We start from the raw sequence: 17,279 nt of genomic DNA on the forward strand, positions 1-17,279 counted from the left end.
CTCAGCCCCGCCAGGCCCGGCCCTGCCCCGCGGGCCCCGCGCAGGCGCAGCGCTGGGCCGGGATGGCGGCGGCGGCGGCGGTGCCGGGCCCGGGTTCGGGTTCGGGGCCCGCGGAGGCGGCGGCGGGGCCCGGCGGGGAGGAGGCGGCGGGCGCGGGGCCGCAGTGCCCGGGGCCGGCCCGCCTGGCGCGGCTGCCGCTGGCGCGGGTGAAGGCGCTGGTGAAGGCGGACCCGGACGTCACCCTGGCCAGCCAGGAGGCCGTGTTCGTGCTGGCGCGGGCCACGGTGAGGGGCGGCCCGGGGACCGGAACGCTGCGGGGTGCGGAGCCGCTGCTTGGCCCTCGCAGGAGGTTTTTCCTTCTCCCCTGGGTGCGGGGGATCCCCCGGCCCGCGGCGGCTCAGAGCTCCCGGAGCGAGCTGGGGAAGGGGCTGGAGCACCAGGAGAGCTGAGGGAGCTGGGGGGGCTCGGCCTGGAGAAAAGGAGGCTCAGGGGGGACCTTCTGGCTCTGCAGAACTCCCTGACAGGAGGGGGGAGCCGGGGAGGGGCTCGGGCTCTGCTCCCAGGGAGCAGGTGATGGGACGAGAGGAAATGGCCTCAAGTTGCACGAGGGGAGGTTTGGATTGGATATTAGGGAAATTCCTTTATGGAAGGGTTGTTGTGCCGCCCAGGGCGGTGGTGGAGTCACCATCCCTGGGGGGATTTAGCAGCCGAATGGATGTGGCACTTGAGGTCACGGTCTAGTGGTGAACACGGTGGTGGTACTTGGACTCTTCGAGGTGATTCATCCCCTGAGCACAGGACACCTTTCCCCCTTCAGAAGGTACCCAGGGAGCCACTGGTGTGTAGCAGACGTGTTCAGAGGACCCGTCACGCTCCCGGCCTTCTCCCTTGTTGCTTCTCCTGCTTCTCCTCCTTACTGTGCAACCATTCCCTTTGCTATTTTCAGAGCCGTTTATCGGGAAGGCGAAATGTTAAGATGGAGATTCTGGTTTCATCCTGAGGTCTTGTAGGACCTTTCCTTTCCTCAGAATATTCTCTCTCCCCTCTCCCATCACCTGTGTGAAACTGTCCTGGTTTTGTCTTGCAGGAGCTGTTTGTTGAAACCATAGCCAAAGATGCTTATGTGTACGCCCAGCAAGGAAAAAGGAAAACTCTGCAGAGAAAAGACCTTGGTATGAGAGCATGTTCTGTGCTGGCCTTAAACCTCTGGGTTACTGGGATTTTTCTACCTGTCCCAGAGTGCTGAAATAATGATAGGTGCTTCTCTTTCTTTCTCTGAAGATGGGAGAGAAAAACTTCTCTTATGCTAAATAGTACACTAATAATTTCACACACCAGCTCTAAAACAAGTAAACCTTTTTGAAGTTGGTCACTCTGCTGTGATGTAATTTCAGATGCTGCTGTTAGATGCAAATAAGGGGGTGGTTTATCTATGGTAATTGTTCTCAATTTGCTTTGCAGATAATGCCATTGAAGCTATCGACGAATTTGCTTTTTTGGAAGGTGAGTTTCTACTTGGTTTCACTTGGTTTCAGTGTTTTTTATGGTCACCACTGTGGGAGAGAAAGAACTGAATCATTTGCAAAGCTCTCTTTGTCCACATCTTCAGTAATTCACATAGTGTAGCTTGTTGTGCCCCTCTGAGCAGTGGAACAGCTCAAGTGGGCCCTGAGGCACATGCAATACTTTTTGGCTGAGTTTGGGCTTACTCATGTGTGATTTGCTTAAACTTTAGGGTTACTGCCTGTTGTTTTGGCAGCTCGTAAACAGGTTTCATTTGTTCACAGAACTGAACTTCTGATCCCTGAAACTGTAATGTGTTTTTTCATTTTCAGGTACTTTGGACTGAGCTGAACAGAGATTGAGCTCCCTGGAAAAAGAGACTGCAGAGATGGTGTGAGATGGAAAACAGGATGTTGAGAGTTCAAAAATGATTCCTGGAATCGAAACACTGAAATGGCAACCATGATATTTTGTATAAAGTTGAAGTTATTGTAAGCTCTTTATTTAAAATACGTATTTTTCCATAACTATTTTGTATGTCACTTCCCCCTGCCCTGCAGCTGCTCTCTGTTCTGGCCAGGTTACACAGCAGTTACTCTGTTCTGGTCTCTCTGGGTGCTCTGCAGCACCACAGAGCTGTGAGCAGAGAGTGGCTCAGCTCAGGTGCCCAGGCACAGGGAATTTTTTTTAATGGAAATGTGGGTTTTGTTATATATGTTTGTCTCTTAACACAATTAAATTTTTATTTTTTTGTTGTTGTTGAGCATCTGTGCTGATTTCTGGGCTGGGCTGGAGGGGATGAGGTTCCTGTAGCCTGGTGATAAATGGTGTGTTTTTGGCAGGATGCCTTCTCATAGCACTTCAGTTTTGCTAATTATTTCCTCGAGGCATCCGTCCCAGAGGAGCCCAGCTGGCCTCCAGGAACTGGGGATGAGCTCCAAGGAGACTCAGCTTGTTCTGGGGCCTGTGCAGCTTCTGTGTCTGCGATTGCTGCACCTGCAAGTGACTGTAGCCAGGAAAAACCCAGCCCCTAGACCCCCATTTTGAATGCCAGAGCAGTATCCCATGTGTTACTTGTGTGCTCCCACTCCTCAATCTGGCAAAACCATTTTCCCTGGGAGCAGGATCTGTCCCCTGCCACGTGCCCTTGGCCAAGTGGGTGCAGAGATCCCGAGGATGCATGAGGAGCCTCGTGCATCCTGTATTCAGGAGTCTGCTGCCCTCGGCCAGATCCATCAGACATCTCAGGGAGTCCCTGACAGCACAGGAGTGCCAGCAGTGCCTGCTTCCAGGGCTCTAGTGCCTTCCTACTTGGACTTAACTGGTGCTTTCCTACATGGATTTAGCAGCTAGGAAGAGAGATGCCTCCTCCTGGCTCCAGGGCTCAGTCCCACTGACCAGAGACACAACTGGAGCCCCTGGCAGCTCCTCGTGGCTGTGGGAAACACTCTGCCAGTGCTGATGTGGGGAGTCCTTTGTCCAAGCACCAGCTCTGACTCCATTTGGTGAAGGGAGGGGCAGAGGAGGGTTGTCCCCAGATAAAACCATTGAATGGGATGAGGGAGGATGAAGGATGCATGTTCCTTTCAAGTGAGAGGATTTGAGAGTGGCTCCCAGTCGCCACAAACTTAATTAGTTTGGAAGTGGTGGTAACAACAAAGACCCCCAAGGGAGCTTCTCCAGGCTGGCAGCAAATCCAGTGGCTCTCAAGAAACACTTTGAAGTTTTGCTGGGAGCCTGATCCCAGCCTGGTCATCCCAGCTGGGAGTATGGTCCTGATCATGGGTGAGGGGTGCTCGTCACCCAGGCCCCTGAGGTGTTTGTTCAGATCACAATCTGGGGACATTTGCCGGGATATGCAAGTCCATTTGGCTCAGAGCTGTTCACCTTCTCACCTGCCAGGGAGGGCAGGTATAAGTGTCAGAGGTACTGGAGACCTTCCTGTGCTTCCCAGGGTGCAGCATGCAGGACCCACGAGCTGTGGTCTTCCTTGCAGGGCTCTTGCAGGCTCCTGTCTTTGCCAGTAAGTTCCTTTTTCCTTCTCTTTGTCCTTGGCACTGCTTTGACCTCTGGCAGGGGAGAGCAGAGGGGGGTGGTGTGGGACTGGGCATGGGCTCCACTGGGATCTGATGCTGCTGTAGGGTCAGTGTGTGCTGTGAACAGTGACCAGTGAACAGCCCGGGCTGCCTGCACTGGGCAAACAGTTTGGAATTTGTGTCAGGGGAATCTGGGGAGGGTTTAGTGCTTTGTGCTGTGGGAGGCAACTCCTTACTGAGCTCACCTTGCAGTAATGTGAAAGTAGAAGAGAGCAGGGGACAGATGTCCTGAGACAAACAGTGCCAAACAGAGCACTTGGAGCAACTAAACAGGGGGTTCAGCCCAACCAGTCAGGGTTGAGCTGCCAGATGTGTCATGTCCATCTGTAACTAAACCTGTTCCTCATGCTGGAGCTGTTTGGTTCAGGATGGTGGGTGGATGGGCACTCAGTGCCTTCTCCCAGCTCGGGCAGGAAAGGTGGGGAATTGTAACTGGGGTCATGCTGAGCTCGGGGTTTGTGACCGCAGGCTCCGGAGCTGTGGGCAGAGCGGAGGAGCAAAGGAACCTGTTTGCAGAGAGGGGCTGCTGCAGGAGGCAGAGCCATTTCCTCCACGTTGGGCACGGTGAGTTCGCAGAATCACAGAATCCAAGAATGCTTTGGGCTGGAAGGGACCTTGAACCCCATCTCGTTCCAACCCTGCCATGGGCAGGGACACCTTCCACCAGCCCAGGTTGCTCCAAGCCCTGTCCAGCCTGGCCTTGGACACTTCCAGGGATGGGGCAGCCACAGCTGCTCTGAGTTCCCCTTCACCTGCGAGAAACTGGGATCCCTGATGCTTCCCCACTCATGTCCTGCCCATCTCTTGGCTGTTTAATGTTGAAATTTTCCAAGTGACTTTTCCTTCAGGGGATTGAGGCCAGACATGTGCTGGGGACCTGTTGCCCAGATAATCTAACACTTAAAACATCTTTTGTAGCACAGGAACTGGTGAGTAGCCTGGCCCCTGGGTCTGTCCATCTGTGTGAAGGAGCTCAGTTCCCTGGACCTGTGCTGCAGTGTGGTTGATTCTGTGTTTGAATTCCCTGTTTGCTTGTTTATTGCTGCATAAGTTCAGGACTGCTGCAGACTTCTGCTTCCCAGGATTGATGTGGAAAGGGCTGTCAGCAGGACAACAGGCTGTCCTGAGAAAGTTGAGGAAGCTGAAAGTAGCTGCATTTGTTCACCAGGCAAAAAGTCTGAGGCCTTCAGGAGCAGCCTGTCCCCAGTTCCCCTTGCAGTGGCTGTAAGACCACATGAAATGAGCTTGAGCTGTGAAAATGGCTTGAGAATCTGAGTTTTCCTGGGGTTTTTCAGTGCATTTGTACAAATTTAACGTTTAGTGTTTGCCAAATACCAGGTTCTTGTGTACAGTAGGAATGATAAAATTACCATATCCAAATTAAGAGCTGTCACAGGCAGTGACAGCTTGTCAGCTCCAGAGGCAACAACTTTAGAAGAGTAAATAATGATGGAAATAGCAAAAAATTGATAAAATATCGACCTAAAAATAATAAGCACAGCTTGTATGGCAGCAGGGCAGGGAGAGCAGGGGTTAACTGTGTCTTCAGCTGGTACAGTGTGCTTTGCCAAGTGCCCAGCTGTCTGCACCCTGCTGTGGGTGAAGAGCATCCACAGGCATCACTGCTGGAATGGCTGATAAGATGGGAATTGCTGCCTGGCTTGTTGCTCATTCCTTCCCTGAGCAAAGGAACCCTCAGGCAGCAGCAGCAGCAGCTGTACCCCAGTGTGACTTCAAATGTCCCTTCGTGTTTCCTGGTGCCCCGGGGCCAGCGCTGGGGACACTGAAAACCAGTTTTTAAATCAGTGCAAAAGTTAAAGTTTTGCGGCACACACTGGGTCTGTGACTCCAGCAGGTTAAAGCAAATGTTTTACAGTGGTGTTTGACTTACCCACGGGTACTTTTAATACCAGTTTCCTTCCCTATTATCTGATGAAACAAGGATTTACGTTAGTAAGCCTTTTAGTATGGCTGAGCATTCCCTTTTCCCTTTAATAATCAATGTATTCACTTGTTCTCACCCCATCCCTCATGTGCTCACCACAGAAAGTAAAACCTGTGGTTTCCTAGTGACATTTTAGTTTTGTTAGTTTTAGTCTTTGTCCACTGACCAGTCTAATAGGAAATGTTTTCCTCTGGTCTGCAAACACTGTGACAGCAGTGAATTCCCACCTGTGCTCAGGCTGAAGGAATCTCTCTCTCTCAGGGAGAATTCCCAGGAGGGGGCCATGTCTTTGTGTCAGTGTTTGTGTGGTGCTCGGCCCTTCTCTGAGCTTGGGCCTCCCCAGCACCTCATGGGACGGGTGAGTTAGGGTCAGGGTTAGGGTCAGGGTTAGGGTTAGGGTTAGGGTTAGGGTCAGGGTTAGGGTCAGGGTTAGGGTCAGGGTCAGGGTTAGGGTCAGGGTCAGGGTTAGGGTTAGGGTTAGGGTCAGGGTTAGGGTCAGGGTTAGGGTTAGGGTCAGGGTTAGGGTCAGGGTTAGGGTTAGGGTCAGGGTTAGGGTCAGGGTTAGGGTTAGGGTCAGGGTCAGGGTTAGGGTTAGGGTCAGGGTTAGGGTCAGGGTCAGGGTCAGGGTTAGAAGTCAGTGGTGACCCTCTGGAGGCTCCTGTCCCGCAGATGTCTCCGGCAGTCCCGTCAGCGTGGACGTCGGGAAGTGCCGCTCCAGCTGCCCCTCCCAGCGGATCAGCCCCCTCCACCCCGGCCTCCCAGGGCTCTTCAGGTACTCCTCCATGCTCGACTTCCTAAGGAGCAAGAAGGTGAGAGCAGCGTGTTTGTGTCACTGCAGGAGCTCTTGGGGCTGGGTGAGGGTCATGTGCTGGCGCCTGGGGTTGTGGTTTTGTGATTTTTTTTTAAAAACACCTGTTTTTTGGCTTCTGAAAAACCTGTCATTGAGCCTCTCATCCTCCCCTGGCCACAAGCAGTGGCCTGTGCAGGTGAGAGAGTTGAAATTGCTCCAGCAGTGCTGGATACCTCGGGCAGAGGAAGGGCTGTGGCTCAGCCAAGGGGCCCAGCTGGCCCCAGGCAGCATCCGAGTGCATTCCTGGCCGCCCCAGCACAGCAGCCAGACCAGCTCTTTCAGCCACTTCTGTACCTGAGAGCCGCTGTCCCACATCTACAGGGGTCAGAGGCCTTTTTCTGCCTCTTTGTGCAAAGATGGCAGGACGTGTGATTTCAACGTGTCACTCCCAGGAGGGACTCAGAGGAGCTTGTGCATTTAGGGCCATGGCTGTGCATGGGCTGTGGTGCTCTCCTTGTCCCAGGAGAGCTGACATTGCCTAAAGTCCCATCTCCACCAGCATAACAGACCCTGGAGAGGGACTGAAACAAGCTCTGCGGGTGCTCCCATGAAAAATCTCGTTACCACTTGTCCCACTGCTGTGCACACCCTGACACTGCTGGTGCAGCATCCTCCAGGCAGGCAGGGAGAGAGAGAGGAGTAAACGCTGAGCCAGTTCCAGGTCGGGGGGGTGTGCTGTGTCAGGGAGCTGATGCTGGAGGTCGTTCTCTGTGTCCCCTGGCCCTGCAGGTCCGGCGCCCCGAGGTGCCGTGGCCGGGAGCCCCCCGTTCGTGCCCCGCGGGGTCCTGCTGTGAGCCGGCCCGGCTGCACGTGGAGCGGCTCCTGCTCCTGCAGGGCGCTCGGGAGGTGGAGGTGGTCGATGGATGCCACTGCAGCGCCTGCCCCGAGGAATGTCTGCGGCTCCCGGCGCTGAAAACCTTCTTCCCAGACTCTCCCTGGGAGGTCACGGTCGACGTGGGGAAATGCTCCGATCCAGCCTACAGTGCAGGTATGAACAAGGGAGAGCTCCCCTCCCTCCCTCCCTCCCTCCCTCCCTGGGAATGTGGGGATGAGCCCTCCTGTGCGACCAGCACCGATGTCTGGGCTCAGGGCCTGAGCTGCAGCCTCTGCCTCTGTGGGGATTGGGAGTGTGGTTTGGGTTTCCTGTTGCTGGGCCCTTACAGTGCAGGTCTGCAGGCACAGTGGTGATTCTCTGCCCGGTGTCTGGGGTGAGGATGGGAACACAACCACCCTGTGTACAGGAAAGTGTCCTCCAGCCAGAGAGCATGGAATCAGGGTAACCCAGGCTGGGGGGAACTCGAGGGTCTCCACTCCAACCCTCCCACTCAAAGCAAGAAAACCAACGTGATGATGAAATCTCTGCTGGAAACAGACCCCTGGAAAATGGAGTTTCCTTCCTGACAGTCTGAAACGCCCTTCTAGCACCACTGAACTACACTGATGGTTCAAAAATCGCTCAGAAATGGAAACTCCAAACGAAATCATTCCAGATGGGTCAAAACCTCCCACTGGGATAAAGCTGAACTGGTTCATTGTGAACTGGGGAGCTGTCTCGTGAGTTCACTCATAAAATAACCCAAGACATTAAGTGGACACGAACTGATCGTATTTTATCAGAATGGAAAGTCGCGTTGAAGTGATTTTCCACAACTGTTGGACAAATTCCATTCTCCTGGAATTCGCTGATGTCATTTTTTTGGTATTTCTGCTTCTAAGCCCGTCCCGTTCAAACCTCCCGGCAGCGGCTGTGGCAGGGCTGTGCCTCCACCACTAGAGAGGGACAGAGACCGCGGGAACCCTGAAGTGACTTGGAGAGCCGTGCAGGGGCCCGGGAATTCATTCCCTCGCTCTGTGAGGTGGAGGGGCTGGGGGTGGGCGGCGGAGCCCCCCCGAGGGCTCTGCCCGGGGCCGGGTCCCCTCCTGCGGGTCTGCCCAGGCAGCAGCAGCTGCTTGGTTATCCAGCTGCAAGTGGAAAAGGCAATTAGGCAGCGTGAAGTGGTTTCTTCCAGAGGTGGGAGAATCAGCATTTACTTCCCAGACGTAAGAGTGGATGATGCCGGACGATGCTATGGCCCCGCGGGGGCTCATGGAGCGGGGAGGGGGAGTCTCATTCGGTGATAACGGCTCAGGGCTGGCAAATGTGAACTCGACGGCAGCTTTGCCTCTGCCCTAGGGCAGGTCCCTGCACTTTCCTTCTGGATTTTCTCCCCCAAGGTCAGGCTGACACTTTCAGTGTCGTTGTAAAGACCGGAAATGGTAAAGGGAAATGGGGTGGAGGGGGAGAGGGAGGCTGGAGAAGGATGTTAAAATCTCACCCAGAAATACTGACTTCCAAAAATCTGTTGTCATTTTGTGTCCCATTCTTAAGGCATCCCAAAGACCTTTGCTATCAGAAATCACTTTTCCCTCCCCTGAAAAAGCAGCTCCATCCTGGAACAAAGAAATCTCCTCCAGCAGCTGCTGAAGTAGTTGGGAGGGAGCAGGAAACTCTCAACCCGTTCAAAACCAGGAGCCAAAAACAAACCCTGAAGGACACACACCCAAGGGCTGGGACAGGGCAGGACCAGGTCCTAGTTAGAGCACAAACCCAGTTAACCATCAGTTCAGCTCAGCAGCCTTCTCCCCCTCCTCTAGCTCATGCAATGGAGATTTTAACCCTAATTTACTTGGTGAGGAGAGATAAGCCTGGAGATTTAGCAGATAAACTGTTTCTGTCTGCGCAGAACATTGGCTCAAACTGATCCAGGCAGGAAAATTTGTGCCTCTGCCCTTCCAGCTGGACACAGTTACTGCTGGAGGAGCCCCTGTCCCTCCTCTCCAGTTGCTGAGCCCCTGCTTGGCCATCAGGACCTGCCACGGTGGCGTGTCCCAGCTTGGCAGTGACACAGCAGCAGGGATGTGACCGTGCCCACCCAAAACCTCCCCACCCTCTCTGCAGTCAGGCTGGGAGTGTCAAATCCAAACAGAACTGCTTTGTGCCCTGGATTTTTTCACTGGGTTAAAGCTTGAACAGGGAAAGAAAAGGCAAAGCAGGACTTGGTCCTGTGCCCCCAGAGCTGGGGCCATCACCTGCCTCCCCCTTCCTGCCCTCTGCTACCAGCCTTCCTCCATCCCACACCCCCAGAACTGGGGCCATCCTCTGCCTTCCCTTCCCCTTCCCCTTCCCCTTCCCCTTCCCCTTCCCCTTCCCCTTCCCCTTCCCCTTCCCCTTTCCCCTTCCCCTTCCCCTTCCCTTTCCCTTTCCCTTTCCCTTTCCCTTTCCCTTTCCCTTTCCCTTTCCCTTTCCCTTTCCCTTTCCCTTTCCCTTTCCCTTCCCCTTCCCAACCTGTCCCTTCCCAAACCTTACCTCCCTTCCCGAACCTTCCCTTCCCTTCCCGAACCTTCCCTTCCCGAACCTTCCCTTCCCTTCCCAAACCTTCCCTTCCCTTCTTCCCTCTGGCCCCAGCCTTCCAGCAGATGCTGTAACTGGTGCTGACGTGGGGAGATGCTCCTTCCATCACCCTGGCCCCATCCAGCTCGTCTGCTGGCACTGAGGGCTGAGAGCCCAGCCCAGAGCAAATCCTTTGGAGGTGCCCAGGGAATGTATCTCCAGGAGAGCCCATAGCACTGGCTCCAGCATTTGGGAAGCCCGTGCAGGACACAGCCCCCAGCAAACCCAGGGGGAAATGCTGAATGAGCAGACGTTACACCGTGTTCCTCCACTCCCCGGTGTGAGAGTGGCTCTGGAAAAAGCACTGCCGTCAATATTTTATGTTCAAAGACCGTTTTTCTCAAAGATAACATGGGATAGCTTGTGCTGGCTCCCCAGAGCTGGGGCTTCCACAGGGTCAGGGGGAAGGAATGAGCCCCAAACTCCCACCTGGAACCCTCTTGCCCTTACCAGCCCTTTCCAGCCGGGTGCTGGACGCTGGAGCTGGACAGTCTGTGCTGCAGGACAGACCCTGGTGCAGGTGCTGCAGCCTCGGAGGCCTTGGGGACAACTCCAGGTTAATTTTCCTTCTTGTTTCCTTGCAGATGGACTTTTCTGCATGCCCACCAAGTTCAGCACTGTTCTGGTCAAAAACCCCCACGGTGGGGAGGTGGTTCAGACGCTGGAGAACTGTGAAATGAAGGAGAAATGCTATCGTGTCTCCCAGGTGGAATACTATTATGAAATTGTGCAGAGCCCTGCGGGACACAGGGAGGAACGGCTCAAGGTGGGTTTCCAGGGGGTTGGCTCCTCTCTGATGGGCTCAGCTGGGCCCACATGTAGGGTTTGAACTGCTGGGAGGATGGTCTGACACTGGCAGCTTCACCCTGGCATCAAACCAGAGTGGTAAAAATCTCACCTTTGTATTCTCTTGTGGTATATGGGCCATAAAGCAACAAATGGCCTTTTCTTTGGAGTGAGAATTCCTTTAAAAAATTATCAAAGAACAATGATATTAATTTAAAAAAACATTTAATTGTTAAGTATGCCTTCAGCTCAATGGAGACTTTACTCTCTACTTCAGCACACCTTTGTGCACAGAGAACTCTGACTCAAAAAACACTGCTGTGCCCCCCCAAATATTTCTGACCAGCTGTGCCTTGCTGCTGCCCTTCCCCGGGGATGGATGCTCAGCCTGGGGCTGTAGGGAGGGTGGAGGGTCCCAGGGTGTCCCGCTGAGGTGCTACAGGGGATTGTCATGCCTTTGTTTTGCAAATCTTTGCAGGAAATCGATGTGGGAAGGTGCTTGGGCAGCTGCTCCTCGGGGGATCCCTGCTTGCTTAGGTAAGCACAGCTGCCAGGGTCCATCCCCTCCCCTTCCCACACACCTGCACCCGCTCGGGCAGGAGGGAGCTGCCCCCAGTCCTCTCACCAAACACCTCTGCTGCTGCCAGGGCAGGACTGGGTGTGGGGGGAGCACGGGAGCAGGGTTTGGGAAGCACTCCCAGCTCACCCACCACGGTGGGGCCAGTGGTTGTGCTGCTCTTCTGTCTCGGGGGAAAGAGCAGAACCTGCTGTGATTGTGCCGAGTTGGGCTCGTTGGACAGGGGGTTATAGAGCCCGTGGTCCCCCATGACAGCAGGCACGGATCCTGAGAGGCTCCTGCAGCCTGGGATGTGCCATTCCTGTTCCTCACCCGCTGGCAATGCTGTGGGGCAGGAAGGGGTGGGAGGGATGCTCTAGGGCAGGGTGGGTCCAGGCAGTTGTTTCAGACTGAGGGGGGCAGGACTTTGTGTTGCTTGCAGACACAAAAACGTGGATCCCCAGCACAGGAAGGACAGGGACATGTTGGAGAGAGTCCAGAGGAGGCCACGGAGATGCTCCAAGGGCTGGAGCTCCTCTACTCTGGAGCCAGGCTGGGAGAGCTGGGGGGTTTCACTGGGAGAAGAGAAGGCTCTAGAGAGATCTGAGAGCCCCTTCCAGGGCCTAAAGGGGCTCCAGGAGAGCTGGAGAGGGACTTGGGACAAGGGATGGAGGGACAGGACAGAGGGAATGGCTTCCCACTGCCAGAGGGCAGGGTGAGATGGGATATTGGACAGGAATTCTTGGCTATGAGGGAGGTGAGGCCCTGGCACAGGTTTCCCAGAGCAGCTGTGGCTGCCACATCCCTGGAGGTGTCCAAGGCCAGGTTGGATGGGGCTTGGAGCAACCTGGGCTAGTGGAAGGTCCCTGCCCAAGGCAGAGGGTGGAATGAAATAAAGTCCCTTTCAACCCAAACAATTCTGGGATATATAAATGCAAAGGGAAGCAAATCAAGCCACGCAGAAAAAAAGAACACCTGCTCTGCTCAGGCAGAGGGAAGTGGCAGCTCACCGAGTCACCTCAGGAGTAAGGAACAGATACTCTGCGGGAAGAAAGATGCCTCCCTTCTCCCTCCCCTGCTCCGGGGCATCTGGCCTTTCCCGAGCGGGAATGGAGGGTGTGCGGGGGGGCAGTGGGATGTACTGGGGATGCACTGGTTTGTCTCTGGCTGCAGGGAGTCGCGAGATGGAGAGGAGTGCCTGCTGTGGGCAGGAGCTGCCCGCGGCCGCTGCGCCCCTCACAGCTACGACGTGCACACCTTCCGCAGCCGCCGCGACCGCGTCCGCACCGTCCCCGCCGTCCGGCAGTGTCGCTGCCGGGGGTAGCGGGGCTGGGAGGGGCTCCTGGAGACCCCACCAGACTGTCTGTAGGATATGTAAATGAGAGAAGGATGTATTTTTATTTTTTTTTTTTTTTTGGTGAATAAAAGCTATTTTAACCAGCGGGTAGAAATGAGCCCCCTCTGCTAAATGGTTTTGCGGCTTGTAAAATAAACATCGCGGGCAATTCACAGCTCCTTGGGGTTCCGCTGTGCAGCTCCACGGCCCCTCCGCATCCCGGCAGCCCAGGAGGATGCGGCTGTCTGGCACGCGCTGGGGGTGGCACGGGTTGGCTGCTCCCGGTTACAAACTGTGGAGCAGGAGCCAGGAGAGGGGACCGGGAGCTGTCCCCTCTGCAGACACCCCCAGGTATCCTGCACCATGCCGCTGGTGAGCTGGGAAGAAGGAAGCAAAGGATCCTGAGCAGGAGTTTCCTCTGCCTGTTAACTCAGGAGTTTCCTCTATCTATTAACTCCAGCCTGTCGTTGCCTCCCTGCCTGTTCTGCATAATTAACAGCCCTTTGGGTTGGAATAAACTGTAGGCACCACCTGGGATTAGCCTTTGCCTTGTCTCTCGTGGTGTGGTCCTGGCAGTGCTTCAGCCAGGTGCTGAATTAGTAATTTAATGCTAATTTTTTCTGTTCAGTCCCATGGCAGCTGGACAGTGTGGCATGTGCACACACAGCAACCTGTTCCTCTGTGACTGGGGAACAAGAACTAAAAGAATTGGCTTTTGTCCCATCACCCGGAGCCCACTGGGCTCTCATGATATTTCGTTAATTTCGAGCATTCAGGAATGCCTTTTAATCCTCAGGAAGCCGACTGATTATTAAAAAAAACCCCAAAACCAAAACCAACGAAACCAACAAGCTGGGTTAGGGTTCGGTAGCTCTGGAGTGACCAGAGCCCGAGGCCGCAGCACTGCCCGGCCCGGGGCAGCCCCGGTGCTCTGCTGGAACCTGCTCTGCCCCACAGCCTCGGCTCCCCGGGCTCCGCGTGGCTGTCGGGGGGGACGCACAGCCTGGCCTGCCTGCGGGGATCCCGGGAGCCCCACCCTGCACATCTGAGAGGGACATGGGCTGGGGACACCAGTGCGACACCGAGCCCCTGCCACGCTCCTCGCTCCCAGCAGCGGCTGCGACACGAGCGGCGTGAGCTGCTGCGGCGGGGCCGGGATGGGAAGGGGATGCTCATCGTGGAGGGCGGCATTCCTCCACACAAAGGTCCTCCTGTTTGTCCCATTAGTGCCATCATTAAAACCCAGTTAGTCTCCTACGGAGAGCAAACGCAGCCCAGCCAGGGCCCTGCCAAGGGGCCGCTGGCCCCAGACCGACGTGTCCCCTGCCAGCCCCAGGAGCGCTGGTGAGCTCCCTCCCACTTGTGTACTGGGGCTAATTGGTGCAGGGGGCCCGGGAGCCCGGCTTCTCACCTTGTTAGCATGGCAATTAGCTCTCTTTACCCTCCTGATTGCTCCTGTGCATATTTCACTCCAATCCAGCTTTCCAGGGAGTTATAAATGCAGCACCGAGGAGGCCGGGGGAGTCGAGCTGGGACACACAGAGCCATGCTGGGGACCGTCCTGCTGCTGCTGGCCCTGGCCAAGCCGGCATGCCCGAGCCCGGCGGGCGTGGCGAGCCGGCGAGCTGAGGCGCTGAAAAGGCTGCTGGAAGTCTTCGGCATGGAAGACCCTCCGCCCCCCCCGGCTCACTTCAAGAAGCCACCCCAGTACATGGTGGATCTATTCAACACCGTGGCCAACGCGGACGGTGTCACCAAGAACCCCGACATCCTGGAGGGCAACACCGTTCGCAGCTTCCTGGATAGAAGTAAGGGGTGGGGGGGTCCCTGCGGTGCTGGGATGGGGCTGCAGGGAGGGGCTGAGCATGGCTGGTGGAGGTGCTGCCCCAGGTTTCACTCCCCTTCTCATCTCGTCCTTCCCTCCAGCTCACAGCAAGGAGATGCAGTTCCTGTTCGTCCTCTCCAGCGTGGCCAAGAACGAGAAGATCCTGACGGCAGAGCTGCACCTCTTCCGCCTCTGGCCGAGGGTCACAGATGGACCCAAAAGGCACCACTTCTGCCAGGTGAGGAGGGCGGTGGGGCGGGGATGGGGCTGTCCCCCAGCCTGTGCCCAAGGATGCCACTGGCACACTGTGGTCATTCGCCCGCAGTGGGAGCACAGCCCAGCTCTGGGATCACATGAGCAAATGTTTCACAGAGTATCACAATGATTTAACCATGGTGGGCTCTTAAATGTCCTTCTGGTACGTGCAAACATCAGCAAAGGCACCTGAAGGCTGTGACAGATCCATACTGGCAGTTCCCCATCTCTGCTCACGCCTCTGTCCGTGGTCATCCCCTCAGGCAGGACCTTTTTCCTCCCCCAGGTCAGCGTCTACCAGGTGCTGGAGAAGGAAAACCCAGACACCCCTGGAGGGAAGAAGCTGCTGGCAGCTCGTCTCGTCTCACTGCAGACCTCGGGCTGGGAGGTCTTTGCCATCACGCCGGCTGTGAGTTACTTTCCCCCTGTTTAGGGCAGCCCAGAGAGAACACCAGGGGTTTACATGCAGGAGCTTTTTTAACCCATTTCACCCCCAGCAGCCTTTTGGGCTCCAGTGCAGTTTCCTGTCTGCAGTCTCTGCAGTGACATGGGAGGGACACATCCTCTGGGAGGGGAAGGCAAGAGTCCTGCCAAGTGCCCTGGGGGCTGCTCCATCCTGCCCCAAACTGGTCCTACTGTTCCTCAGGGAGTGCCAGTGCTGGCTCCTGCCACAATGTCCCCTGCGTGGCAGCCCTGGAGCAGCCTCTTCCCATGGCACACAGTGTGTGGCCTCGGGGGGTCCTGGTTCACCCCCCCCTCCAGCCTGGCCCCTGCCATGGGGACACCAGCACCGTCCCAGCCCACGGCCCTGCGGTGACACCAGTTTGGCTCCCCAGGTTCGTGACTGGACCGAAGACGAAAGCAGCAACCAGGGTTTGCTGGTGACAGTCCAGAGTCTGGGGGGGAGCCCGCTCGACCCCCCACCACTGCAGTTTGCCTCTGGCCGGGACCACCACGAGAGCAAGAGGCCTCTGTTGGTGCTGTTCACAGATGATGGGCGCCGGGGAGCGTCGCTGCCCACGGGTGGCTTCCCAGGTGAGTCCCACGTGCCCTGGCACGGCTCCCTCGGTGCCACCATCCCTTTCCTGGGGTGCTGCCCACACGTGGGCTCCTCAAATCCGAAGCTCTTTGCTCGGCCAGAGGCAGAGGCTCTCTCCTTTCTAGGTTAGCCTGCGCAGGGATTCTGCCTGCTTGCAGATGTGAAGCTGAATTTGGGTGTGGCTGTGAGACTGGGGCTGTCACCTCCTGATGGCTCTGCCTGGGCTGGTGACCGGCTGTGACCAGAGGGCTGCAGACAAGACCCACAGGGAGGGGTGGCCTGGGGGGCTGCAACACCTTTTCTCTTTACCTGGGCTCATGCAGTGGCTAATGGCATTGGATGCTCCTTTCTGGCAGATTTAAAGCCTCAGGCCCCCGATCTCCCCGCCAAGGTGCCGGTGCCCAAACCAGCCGGGTCGCGCAGCACGCGCTCGCTGGACCGGCTCCGGCCCTGCCAGAGGCATCCCTTGTCCGTGGACTTCGAGGAGATCGGCTGGTCGGGCTGGATCATCTCCCCCCGGGGGTACAACGCCTTCCACTGCAAGGGCTCCTGCCCCTTCCCGCTGGGCGAGAACATGCGGCCGACGAACCACGCCACGGTGCAGTCCATCATCAACGCCCTGAAGCTGAGCGAGGGCGTCAGCAGCCCCTGCTGCGTGCCCGACAAACTCCACTCCATCAACCTCCTCTACTTCGATGACGACGAGAACGTGGTGCTCAAGCAGTACGACGACATGGTGGCCGGGAGCTGCGGCTGCCACTGAGGCGGGAGGAGCAGGGAGGTGGAAATGCTGGCACAGCAGAGGCTGCTCTGCTCCCTCCAGAGCGTCAGTGTGGGGCCTTTGTCCCACAAACCCTCTAAAAGAATCCAGGGTGAGCAGAGCAAAGGGGGTGCTGGCTCTGCCCTGGGTGGTGTCACCCCCTGGCAGTGCCCGGGAAGGCTCAGGGCCAAGCTCTGATTAAATCAATCTGGATGAGCCTGTGTGACTTGGCAGCCCCGGGGCAACAGCTCCATTTCGGGGTGTCCTGCGTGGGGGTGTGGGTGTCCCTGCCCGTGCAGAGGCTCCTGCAGGCTGTACTATATGTATATAGCAAGAGCACTAATATATGACAGAAACTGCCTGTACAGTGTCCTGTAAATGTCTGTACATTCCCACCTTGCTGTGACTTGTGAAATGAATTCAGAGGAACTATTAAAAGTGCCATTCTCTGAGGGCTGCCTGTGGACTCTGAACTGCTGCTGGGGACGGGGCTGGCCATGGACAAGCAGACACCACATGGGCATGGGATGGGGGGTGCATGAGGAGGGGCTGCATGCAGATGGATGAAGATTCAGCCACAGCCCAGTCTCCAGGGACAAGGGGTGGAGGTTGGTGCACCCTATTCCTTAAAAGCTGAATGATCTCAGGGTCCATCAGCCAGCCTGCAGTGGGGGGTGCAGGGAGGGGGCACCCCCCCTGAGCAGGCAGTGGGGGTGTGGGGGGGGAATGTGGTGACAGAGTCTGGGATTGGGGTGGGAGGTGATGCAGAGGTGTCTGGAGGTGATGCTGCTGGGGCAGATGAGAGGTGGGTGTCATGGTTTAACTCCAGAGGGCAACTAATCACCACACAGCCACTGGCCTCCACCCCCACTGTGGTGGGACGGGGAGGAGAATCAGA

At 56.4% G+C, this 17,279-nt stretch overlaps 2 protein-coding genes across 2 annotated transcripts; both read left to right on the plus strand.

Annotated features, from left to right (window-relative positions):
* Window positions 1–10: 10 nt before the first annotated feature.
* Window positions 11–2,266, plus strand: POLE4 (DNA polymerase epsilon 4, accessory subunit). The gene is made up of 4 exons (XM_027742226.1): window positions 11–284; window positions 1,088–1,172; window positions 1,462–1,503; window positions 1,836–2,266. The coding sequence occupies exons 1-4, from the start codon at window positions 63–65 to the stop codon at window positions 1,847–1,849; spliced, it is 363 nt and encodes a 120-aa protein (XP_027598027.1). The 5' UTR covers window positions 11–62; the 3' UTR covers window positions 1,850–2,266.
* An 8,277-nt stretch (window positions 2,267–10,543) lies between these two features.
* Window positions 10,544–16,384, plus strand: LOC113999042 (bone morphogenetic protein 2-like). The gene is made up of 8 exons (XM_027742217.2): window positions 10,544–10,590; window positions 11,089–11,165; window positions 12,909–12,913; window positions 14,007–14,310; window positions 14,429–14,565; window positions 14,869–14,991; window positions 15,419–15,617; window positions 15,978–16,384. The coding sequence occupies exons 1-8, from the start codon at window positions 10,544–10,546 to the stop codon at window positions 16,382–16,384; spliced, it is 1,299 nt and encodes a 432-aa protein (XP_027598018.2).
* The last annotated feature ends 895 nt before the right edge of the window (window positions 16,385–17,279 follow it).

Source organism: Pipra filicauda, unplaced genomic scaffold (assembly GCF_003945595.2).
Source record: "Pipra filicauda isolate LSUMZ 115617 unplaced genomic scaffold, ASM394559v2 scaffold467_size714961_pilon, whole genome shotgun sequence".
NCBI classification, from domain to species: domain Eukaryota; kingdom Metazoa; phylum Chordata; class Aves; order Passeriformes; family Pipridae; genus Pipra; species Pipra filicauda.

What these genes read in the sequence shown, in the direction of transcription:
- POLE4 (XM_027742226.1), top strand. Translation starts at nt 63, where the DNA reads ATGGCGGCGGCGGCGGCGGTGCCGGGCCCGGGTTCGGGTTCGGGGCCC. An exon ending in TCGTGCTGGCGCGGGCCACG is followed by an intron (nt 285 to 1,087) that starts GTGAGGGGCGGC and finishes TTTGTCTTGCAG; the next exon opens with GAGCTGTTTGTTGAAACCAT. An exon ending in TCTGCAGAGAAAAGACCTTG is followed by an intron (nt 1,173 to 1,461) that starts GTATGAGAGCAT and finishes TTTGCTTTGCAG; the next exon opens with ATAATGCCATTGAAGCTATC.
- LOC113999042 (XM_027742217.2), top strand. Translation starts at nt 10,544, where the DNA reads ATGAAATTGTGCAGAGCCCTGCGGGACACAGGGAGGAACGGCTCAAG. An exon ending in TCTTTGCCATCACGCCGGCT is followed by an intron (nt 14,992 to 15,418) that starts GTGAGTTACTTT and finishes TTGGCTCCCCAG; the next exon opens with GTTCGTGACTGGACCGAAGA. An exon ending in GCCCACGGGTGGCTTCCCAG is followed by an intron (nt 15,618 to 15,977) that starts GTGAGTCCCACG and finishes CCTTTCTGGCAG; the next exon opens with ATTTAAAGCCTCAGGCCCCC.